A 10,756-nucleotide genomic window follows, 5' to 3' on the forward strand; every position below is an offset into this window, starting at 1 on the left:
AAGGGACCACAGTGGTCTAGGTAAACACAGGCTAATGGTTTATCCGAGATTAGAAGGGGCGTCTGCGCTGGGCGTCTCACTGTTGATACTTTCATTCTTTGACATATTTCACATTCTAAAACATAGTTCCTTGTTTGTCTTCTCATTTGTGGCCACCAGTATCTATGTTTTAATAATGATACTGTGGCTGAGACGCCAGCATGTATAGAAGCAAGCCCTTCGTGTGCCGCTATTATCAGTCCTAACCTATGTTCCATGTTTGGAATTGCCCTATCCCCCACTCCAGGGATTCGAGCAAAAGGAACATTGTTTGCATCAGTTATGTATGAGTATTTTACTGGAAAGCCTTTCGGGAGTGTTTCTATCGAATCCTTTTCTGTAGCGCTGACAGCCTGTAATATTTTGCTGTCTATTTTTGTTTTTGACCGTGTGATGGCAGCTACGGAAGCCGTTTGCACAGCTGCCTTCGCGGCCTCATCAGCCAATGAATTCCCTGCAACGTGAACGCCATCACGTTGATGACTCAGTGTGTGTATCACGTGAGTCTTTGGTAGTTCTTTTTGTAAAAGAACTACTTGTTCCCAGAGCATTTTATGCTTGATTGTGCCACCTTTCGCATCCTTGAAACCATTCTGAAGCCAGATCTGCAAGTATTCATTGTAAGACTGAACGCAATAATACGAATCGCACACTATGAGTGTGGGGAATTCTCGATCGGTATTTTCAAGCGCCATCTTTAACGCAAGTAGTTCAGCTCGCTGAGCTGTACAATCTCCTAAAGATTGTGTTTTAGTGATTGCTGGTTTAAATTTCCCTTCGTGCCAGCGACCTTTAACGATCGCGCACGCAGCACTGTAGGCTTGTTTACCCCCTACTGCGGGTTGTGCTGATCCGTCTGTATATATTATACAGCCGTAATGTTCTAGAGGCAGAATTTCGGTCGGCGGAGGACATTCAAATTCATATTGGAGAAATTCTTGTGTCTTTAAGTTATGATCAAATTCGTATGCCACGTCTGTTGCAGCAAGAGAATTAGCCCATTGTATCCAGCGCTTTAGCATTTGGAATTCTTGCCTGTGTTACCGCCTCTAGGGCTGGTATCGGTGTCACGATTATTATTCGTTTACCTTGTGCCAGGGCTCGTTCTTTTGCTATAGCTGTCTGTGTTGCAGTTAGAATTTTTTCCGTTGGGCTGAATTTCATTTCAGCCTTAGTATGTGATTTGAATGCAATTGGTACCTTTTCTCCCTCATTAGAGGTCAGGTATGTGAATCCGCATCTTCCTGGGATGACTCGAATCACAAGATTGCGTGTGTTATCACGTGTTTCTAATTTTGTTTTAATTAGCATGTCTGTTTGTAAGGATCTCAGAATTTCTGTGTGTATTTGAGTCCAATTGGTTCTTTTAAAATCCGGTTTTATTAGATCATAAAGGGGTTTGACCCTTTCTGCGTAATTTGCAATGTATGTTCTTCCGAAATTTAGGAGGCCTAGAATTGGCTGTAGGTTTTTTAGTGTTCTAGGTGCTTGGAGTACGGCACATTTCTCTAGGAAATTGTCAGCCAGGTTTTTGCCTTCACTTGATAATTCATATCCTAAGAACAGGACTGTCAGATGGGCAATTCTGGATTTTTTAAAGTTGAATTTGTAACCCTCTGCTGCGAACCCAAGTATTATGGTGTTCACTCTCTTCAAGTGAGTCTCCAAGTCATCATCTGTTAAGTATATGTCGTCGACATACGATAATGCTTCGTCGTCATATGTTTGTAGTAATTCTGTTACTCTCGCTGAGAATACTCCTGGGCTGTTCTTGTACCCCTGGGCTAACCGACAGAATTGTTTTTGAGTGCCATTTATTGAGAATGCAGACAAATATCTGCTCTCTGGTGCTATGTTTTGACAAAAGAATCCATTAGAGATGTCTAATGTTGTTTTGTATTTTTTGCGCACTATGTTATTCATTAGTGCAGCACTATGCGAGTTTTGCACTGCAAAAGTTTTGCAACATGAGTTAAGGTGTCGGTAATCCAAAACTAGACGATATGAATTGTCTGGTTTGGAGACCGGAAACAAAGGGTTGTTCATTTGTGAGGTGCAAGTTTCAATCACCCCCTGGTATTCTAGCTGATCTAGGATTTCTTTTACCTGTTTTTTAGCTTCTTGCTTAATTGGGTACTGCCTCTGTGCAGTAGGTTGTGATTTTAACTGGATTTTGTGAGGAGGAGAGTCCTCATCCCATCCTACGTGATTTTTATATAAAGCAGGAGCTAGGGCTACTGCCCACTTTCTGGCAAGTGTGTATTTTTTATGAATTGGGATATGATTTGAGAAGGCAGGCATAATTATTTCTTCGCCATGAGGGCACTCCCTGACAAATTCTGGTGGCCAGTCCTTTTCAGCTAGAAGGATGTCATAGCCCTTGGAGAGATTATCCCAAAATAGTCCCCTTATTTTTCTAGTCTTATCCCCTTCTATACGTAATGTTATTTCATATATTTTGTGAGGTTTGCTAACTCTGGTGTCTGCAGTTTCCACTTGAAGATATTCATTCGTGTCCATTGTCTCCAGATGATTCATAAGGACTTTGCGAGCTATGCTCACTTCTGCTGCGCTGTCTAGCATTGTCTGAGCCCATTCTCCGTTTTTCAGTTGTGTCCTCAGTATTCTCGGCATTGTTAACTACCTTGATACTGGCTACCTTCTTTTTTGGAAATTGTAATTTCTTTTTTATCTGAGCAGGTTCCTTGTCTTTGGACTTGGCGTGCTCTTCTCTTTGTTCTGATCGTCCTCTTCTTTCCGATTTCTGCGAGGAAGTCTGAAAAGATTGAGAGGGACGTGCATCAATGTCTTGATATCTATCAGGTTTCTTTATATTATCCCTATTTCTAAGGTTATATCTTTTCCCAGAGGGGTCACTCTGGGGTGACCTGTGTCTTTGGTTCGGAGATTTTTCTCTTCGCCTAGGAGACCTTCCTCTGGACTGGAATTTCTTTTCTTTAGGATTGGATTGTTTGTTTCCATCCCAGCTCTTTTTTTGTGATGTTGAGTTATTATTAAAAAATATTTTTTCAGGACTTTCAATCAGTTGTGGTTTTACTGGTATTCCACCTAAACTATCTCTACCTAGTTCCTCATAGGATTTTTCTATGATTCTGGCAATTTCAACTGGTTGGTCTGCTATATCTGTCTCTTTTAACCTCTGGCGGATCGCCACGTTCGCTGCTTCTCCCTTTATGTTGGCTAATAATATAGCCGAGACCTGCTTGAAGTCTTTTAGTAATTTCATACCAAGAGTTAAAGCGGGTTCTGGACCATATTCATCTTGAATTTGTTTTAGCACATCTGGTATTACCGAAATGGATGGAACACCGTGCGTTTTTGTGTAGATGGAAGCAAAGACTGTACCCCAAGTGTCACAGTCCTCAATGTGTGGTGCGATTCCCATTGGAAGACAGATAGTCAGAATCCTGTGTTTTTCTAACGGGGTGGTGTCTGGAAACACAGCCTCGATTTGGGTGATTCTTTGTGCTAACCAGAATGGTATTTGTTCCCGTTTAGCTGGTACTTTACCTAGGCATGATTGAATGTTCTGTGGTGTAATTTTATTTGTGTTCCCCTGGTGAGGGGTCAGCCGTGGAATTTTAATTGCTGGCTGAATCGTTGAGGTCCGCATCACATATTGGACTAATTGTCTATGTATTTTTATTAATTGTTTTAGCTGTGTTAACAGCTCTGCTGCAGACATCCCATTGATGTCTGGATGTGGTGTGTATCCGGCTAGGACCGGCCACGTTGCTCCTGGTCTACCTAAAGGACCGAGCCTGGTGATGTGATTATTATGTTTTAGGGCGCCATTAAATAAGAGCAAATGCTCTTGAAATTTAAGTGGTACTTCCACCTCCTCGAAAGGAGTGTACTCTCCAGGAGGTTCCTCTACTTTGTAATAGTGGAAGTACTTTGTTACAGCATTTGCTGCTGGAAAATGTATCCAAGAATAGTATACCTCTGTCTGCCGATATCCGTGTGCCTCAATTACGAATATGACTGTACCACCTCTAGGTGTCAGTCCATTTTCTATAAGTTTTAAAGTTATAGATTTCCTTTTAATGACCGGGATGAGTATTATATCCGGGTCTGCTTCTTGTAGTGCAGTATCAGCTGCTGCTATTTCAGCTGCTAATCTAACTGCCTCTCTTTCTCCTTCACTGTCTGACATTGTACCGACAGAAGGTTATTTTGTTTGTTTGCAGATCAGGTTTCTTATGGAAACAAAGATTAGATGCACAATATTTTGGAACGGTTTATCCTTCAACGTTGACTAAACCAAGTACCATACATAGGAGTTTCCTCCTGCGAGGTTTGGCGGATATTACCTTTCACCCACTCCAGACGTCTTTGGAGTATTATGGGAAAAAAGGGGTCTGAATGAGAAAGCACGACTGAGTTACTCTAAATGTCTTACGTTAGTTTTATCGCCCTTCCAAACGCGTTGGGCGCCATGTAGTGTAGTTCCTATTATCCCAATAGGCTCTGCGCATTGGAATAATACCTTCAATAGTATAGGCCTAGACCAGACGTTAACTAGGTCTACTACTGTCGATATTAGACTTAAAGTTTTGGGTTTGCCAGCTAGCTCAGAGTTCACTAGAAACTTTCTTGAATAGGCAAGGAGGAGTTGAACCTCCCTGGATAGACAAGAAGGGATTTAGTTTCTGACAACCATAGAACATGACAACTTTGCTCTCCCCTAATCAAGAGTGTATCTCGAGAGTCGTGTGAACAAAAGGCAATTTATTTTACTCAGTCAGTACGTGCATTCTTAGTCTCATCAGTTTGTAGAGAAAAGGAAGAGACGGGCGTGTTCAATAAAAGATGTTATTTATTGATCAGTCTCTTTTCTCATAAAAGAGAAATGGATCGATATTATTGCAATACTTATGGTTAAGTAAAGTGCATACATTAAAAGCAGAAGTATAAAATAATACTGTAAAAACATTGATATGGTTTCTAAGCCATATGAAGGTTTAAAATGAATAAAATATATTACATACACATATACATTTGGTTAATCGTACTCAACTGGTGTTTCTAGCTACGCCTACCCCGTGTACCTGACCTAAGCCTAATACGTGGGCGGGAATAGAAAGTTACAGTTTAAGTTAAGTTTGTTTTGCCAAGTGACTGACTAAAGAATTCTCTGTGAGGGGTTATTCAGTTCTGTACCTGGAATCTAGGATGGATGAGGGATGGTATCTCTTGTCTCTGGTCTCGATATTCCAGGCTGCCTGCGAGGGCTACCCGGAAGCGCCGGAGCTGGATTTCTCGGCAGGAGAAATAGGCAGCTGCTCGTTCTCAGCGCGTCAGGAAGGCGGGGCTGCGCCAGCGGGGTCTGCTCTGCTCTGGGCTTCGGCAAGTCTGGCTGCTCCGTTCTCGTCACCACCACGTGTGTTTGCATAGGGCAATATCGGTAATATTTATACCTTTAAGGTGCCGAGATTGACGTAAGGATGGACATAGATACGTCAATAAGGATGTCATACGACCAGGTCGTTAGCACATTCTTTTGCTGAAGTTCTCGGTGAAATCAAAACAATGGCCGCAGGGTTTTTCCCAGGTTGTCATAGGTTTGATTTGTTATGAGAACTCCGTATGCCTTATCAGGGGCTGGAGGAATATCGCTTGTCTAATTAAATGGCAAGCGTTATGACCTAATCAGATAACACGTTCCTGTGCCGTAGTGTGGCTTTATCAGATAACGGTTCCTGCATCATGGGGGTTTTCTGCCTCATGGGATGGCTGCTAGTTAACTTGTTAGTTTGCTAACCAGAATAGGGTCAGGAATAGGGGGATCGATACAGAATCTATAGGAATACATCACAACGTCAGCCACTATACATTTGTTCAACGAACGCAGGTTTACACAAAATCTAATCTTATCAGGTTTTTGGGAAATTACAACAGGTGAAACCCACGGAGACGCTTCAACGGGCTCAATGATGCCTCCTTGGAGCATTTCCTCCAATGTGGCTTTAACCTCCTTTCGCAAAGCAAAAGGGACTCGTCTAACCTTGTGTTGAACAGGAGTACTACCTTCCTTGAGGATTATATGGTGAGAGTAGCCTACCAGTTCTCCTAGTTGATCCCTAAAGACATTTTTTAACCTTTCCAGAATCTCATTCAATGAAGAGCTGTCAACAATTGAGACAGGATCATCAGCCCTGGGATTGACCACAATGTGTAGGTCGTATTGCTGGTAGCGTCCCAGAATGGCTGGTCCATCAATAGATATGTACACTTTACCCAATGCTGACCTATTCCTGAATTCAATTTGACCATCAAAGTAGCCCAAGAGATCTATTTTTTCACCTTGATAGCCAGAGGGAAAGATGTCACACTCTCTTAAGGTCCTATTACCCCACACACTCCTCATCAGGGATACAGGAATAATAGTCCATTTTGAACCTGTGTCAACCATTAGTTTGACAGACTTCCCATCAATAGTAAAATCTGTTTTTAGAATTCTCCCTCTTCGTTCCTCACAAGCACAAATGGAGTCACATAACACTAAAATCTTATTCACATCACGCTTCAGTTCACCATACTCACTGACCACTGTCACTTTCGAACTATTTTTGTTTCTACACATTTTGGTGAAATGCCCTATTTTCCCACATTGTAAACACTCCTTATTTCTTGCAAAACAGAATTTAGCATCGGAAGTATGTGAATAACTCCCACACTTCATGCACATTTTAGAGCTGTTCTTGTTGTTGGGCTGTATATTCTTCTTCTGGAGTACATATCCTTTTTTTCTAACAATGGCAATGGCTGCCGCTTCTTCGTCACTATTGTCACTATTTCCTACTTTGCTGGAGATTTCTGCGATTCTTGGTTCTAAACCACTCTTCTGCAACTCCTTCATGCATTTTTCGCTTTCCTCTACGACTTTGGCCAAATCTATGGCTACTTTTAAGGTTGGATTCTTTGCTGCCCACAACCGTTCTTGGACTTTCCTATTGCTCGCTTGGAAAATAAGTTGGTCTCTGATTAGTTCGTCAGCCATCTGACCAAAACTGCACTTCACCGACAGTTCGCGTAAACGCGCGACAAAGTCGTCAATGCTCTCACCCTCCAACTGCTTGTTTTTATAAAACTTATATCTCTGTAAGACAAGATTTTCTTCTTTTCCAAATCTAGTCTCCAGTCTCGCTATTGCTTCCTTGAATTCATCAACTTGTGACGTGGATCCCGAAGATAGAACTTGCGGGAAAAATTTTATAGACACGTTGCCCCTCCTTTCCTAATGTAGTCAATAGTATGGCTTTCTTTCTCTTAGGTGAGAAGTCCTCTCCATCCAGAGCCTCTATGTAATTGTAGAACATCACTATCCAATCCTCCCATGCCATAGACGGATTCCCTGGCTCAGGCAAAAATTGGGGAGGGAGAGCAACATTAATTGGCTGTGCCATGCTAGCAGTATAGCGCACTAACAGGAGTCAGGTAATCTATGACGTGAAACACACTCCTACCTCAGTTGCACTGCGATGCGATAGCTCTCAGTTGATGAGTACCAAGGATTATGAGTAATAGGGTAATGATTATACAGAGTACAGTTTCCTCGCAAAAGGATCCTGACACAAGCGCTTACCGCATAAGTGATTCTCCTTCAGGGTAGCTAGGCGGATTCAGATGAGCCACGTCTCTTATGCGACTCTAACTGTCGATGCTCCGGTGTTGACAGAGATACTTGGGTCGCGTCCCATGCGCGACTCGAACAGCTGATGCCACAGTGTTGTTAGAGAGACTTGGGTGAGTCGCGTCTCCTACGCAATTTTGACAGACATTACTTCGGTCCCACAAAATGGCCGTCTACGTCCTGCGTCAGCACGGCCAGGCGTGTGCCAACGCACCCAGACGTATGTTCGCTTCGGGGCTAAGACCGCTGCGTAGTCAGACGCTGCGTTCCACCGTCGCGTCTCAACGGTTGCTAGGATACTGACGCCACTCTTTGGTAGTCACGCTACTTGTAGAACGCTGTCTACGCCACAGCCGCAATAATGTCGTCGCAAGGCCTTTGAATTTCCTAGGCCAACGCCATACTTCTCCACGACGACACTGGACCAAATCCTGGGTTGCGACCACTCTCCTTGCAGGACAATTTCCACAACGATCAGCTGGAGATCTGCCTCGCCTCGCTCGCTGTACAGGGTTCGTGGGTTGATGGAAGCGCTACCTCTCTGTAATTTCTTCTGCTGCAGAGCCACGGAATAAAGCTGTGGCCAGATGCGATATCCAAGTCCAAGTCGCCAAATGTTGTAAGTATGAATGAGGTCTGGAAGCAGAGTACTTGTAGAAGTCAGCTTTATTGCAGCACAGAGTAGGTAGGACCATCCCCTATCTGACCAGAGCTCCAACTGCCAACAGGGCAGATGGAAACTCCAGAACAAGGAACCCCATAGTATTCTAGAGTGCTAGTCAGAGAAGAGAGAGAAGCACTGTACAACACAGCACAAGTGATTAACCCACCATGGGATCATTTATTTTATATTATACCAGACATAAATACTCACTATTATATCATTATTATTATTATTTTAGTAGTAGTAGTAGTAGTAGTAGTAGCAGTATGAATAAGTTTGCAAGACTTCTTATGACCATAGGTTTACATTCGAGATTGTTATTTATTTTCATTTTTATACGAAGCAGAACAAAGAACAATTAAAGTTTGAAATGGCTAAAACATGTACAGCACAACAATTTTCGGTTTTCTATATATTAAAGGTCAGATGTACTAAGGTTTTTTGCAGGCGTAGATGGGTTTTATAAGCCTTTGCAACTGCAAAAACTGTGTGGCCCATGTCCTAATCTTATTTTACAAGTCGCAAATCAATTTGCGACTCAAAAAATAGGATTAGCGACTCGTTAATAGGAAGGGGCGTTCCTAGGGCGTCCCTTCCTAAAAGCGACTCCATAAGCAAAGTATGACTGTTTTGCAACTGAAATTGCGGGTGCAAAGCAGTCACAGTTTACCACCCATCCCCTTTGTGAGTGGTTCTCAAAATATTTTTTAATGTCTGGACCACTGCCTGCCCTTAAAAAATGAAACTGAAATGTTTCATTTTTATTTTTTAAATGCATTCCGTTATCCTGTAAGGAAAACAGGCTGCATTTAAAAAAAAATCTGCTCTATTTAAAAGAAGTCCCAGACATGGTGGTCTCCTGACCCCTGTGTAAGAGTGCCAGCCATTCCAATGGGGTGGCAAATTGAGCTTGCCTCATTAAGATGCATGAGGCATGCAATGTGCGACCCCATTTGGAATCGCACACAGTGTCTGAGACACTTTGCATCCCAATTTGCGAGTCGCAAATGTGATGCAATTTGCGACTTGCAAATTGGCGGGTCATACATCTGGCCCCAAGTTTTCCACAGTAGATGTTTATTACCCATGTTGTGAATTCTAGAAATCTTTTAGTGCCTTACAAACACAGTAAGTATTCATATCTGCTAGAACTAGTTACATTTTATCCAGTGGCATTAAAAGAATGACAGCAGTATAGTAGTTTATTTGTATTTTTAGTCACATGGAATGTAGCACGATCAAAGGCTAAACCGGACGCCAAAGCGCAATAACGAGAAATGTGATGACATGCTGCAAGGAAACAACTATGATATTCAAAGGAGAAACAGGGGAATAAATTACAATAGAAATTACATAAAATAAAGGGTAGATTGCTTAATCTATAGAGTAATGCATGCATGAGAACACAGCTGACATACAAAAAAGTCAGACAGTGCAGGAGTACCACATACATTGCATGAAATATAAGTTGGTAGAGTCGAGGAGATCGAGATGATTAACATGTCAGCAAATTACTTTCTTGAAATGCTGAAATAAATTTAAACAGTACGGGGTGTGAGCAAATAGTCACTTCGAACACAATTTAGAGAAAAATAGATATGATTAAAGCGACAGAATAATTATTCCTGAAATGGAAAAATACGATGAATGAGTAAGCAGTATTAGGCATATGAAACAATATTCCTGTGTTACTGAATACCTCTTTCAAGCCGAAAATAATCTTTTGACCTACCCAGTGCCTTTTTGAAAGTGGCCGATATTTTCTAAACATCTGCTTAATCTTTCAGTACATGGAATGTACTTAACTCATATGTTGCACTACATTTTAAAGCTGAGAGTGAAAAAATAAATCATGTTACCTCTACGAAGGTTTTATGTGGTCTCTTCAGGTTTAGAAGATGCAGGTTTCCAATCAGCGGAAGGGGTCTCGGTCCAGGTGGAAATTTCTCGGAGATGCTCCTCGTCCAGGCATCGTTTATTGTTTTTATATTAACAAGAATCAAAATAAAAACCAAAAGAATGATAATCAATAGTGCCAAATACATGTCAAGTTCTCAGTGGTTAAAATAAAAACAAAAGCAGATTGTTTCCTTCAGTTTCTAAAACATTTTAACTGAGGAAGTTTTGTCAGTGAACAGATTTGTAAGCTTTGGGTTGTAAATGATTAATTTATTTCACCAAGGGATCCTCCCAACACCGGACTCGTTTCATTTTCCTTCTGATTTACACAAATCCCTGTCATACTGTGTATTGTTACACCAATATCAGGAGCAGTGAGTTATAATAGGATGGATTCACTTCATTTCTTATTTTATGTATAGGTTCCTTAGGAAATCTTTATTGTTTGCACCTGATTGTTAATCTGGTAATTTACTGCTATGACGTAGCTATAGTTG

At 41.7% G+C, this 10,756-nt stretch overlaps 1 protein-coding gene across 1 annotated transcript in view; it reads right to left on the reverse strand.

The window, feature by feature from the left end:
- Positions 1-10,447, reverse strand: part of LOC144761294 (cytochrome P450 2K1-like) — a 585,479-nt gene extending 575,032 nt beyond the window's left edge. Inside the window, exon 1 of the mRNA XM_078646742.1 lies at positions 10,220-10,447. Coding sequence (XP_078502868.1) covers positions 10,220-10,405 — 186 coding nt within the window. The 5' untranslated portion in view covers positions 10,406-10,447. The remainder of the gene's footprint in view (positions 1-10,219) is intronic.
- Positions 10,448-10,756: the final 309 nt, after the last annotated feature.

Source organism: Lissotriton helveticus, chromosome 6 (assembly GCF_964261635.1).
Source record: "Lissotriton helveticus chromosome 6, aLisHel1.1, whole genome shotgun sequence".
Classification (NCBI taxonomy): Eukaryota; Metazoa; Chordata; class Amphibia; order Caudata; family Salamandridae; genus Lissotriton; species Lissotriton helveticus.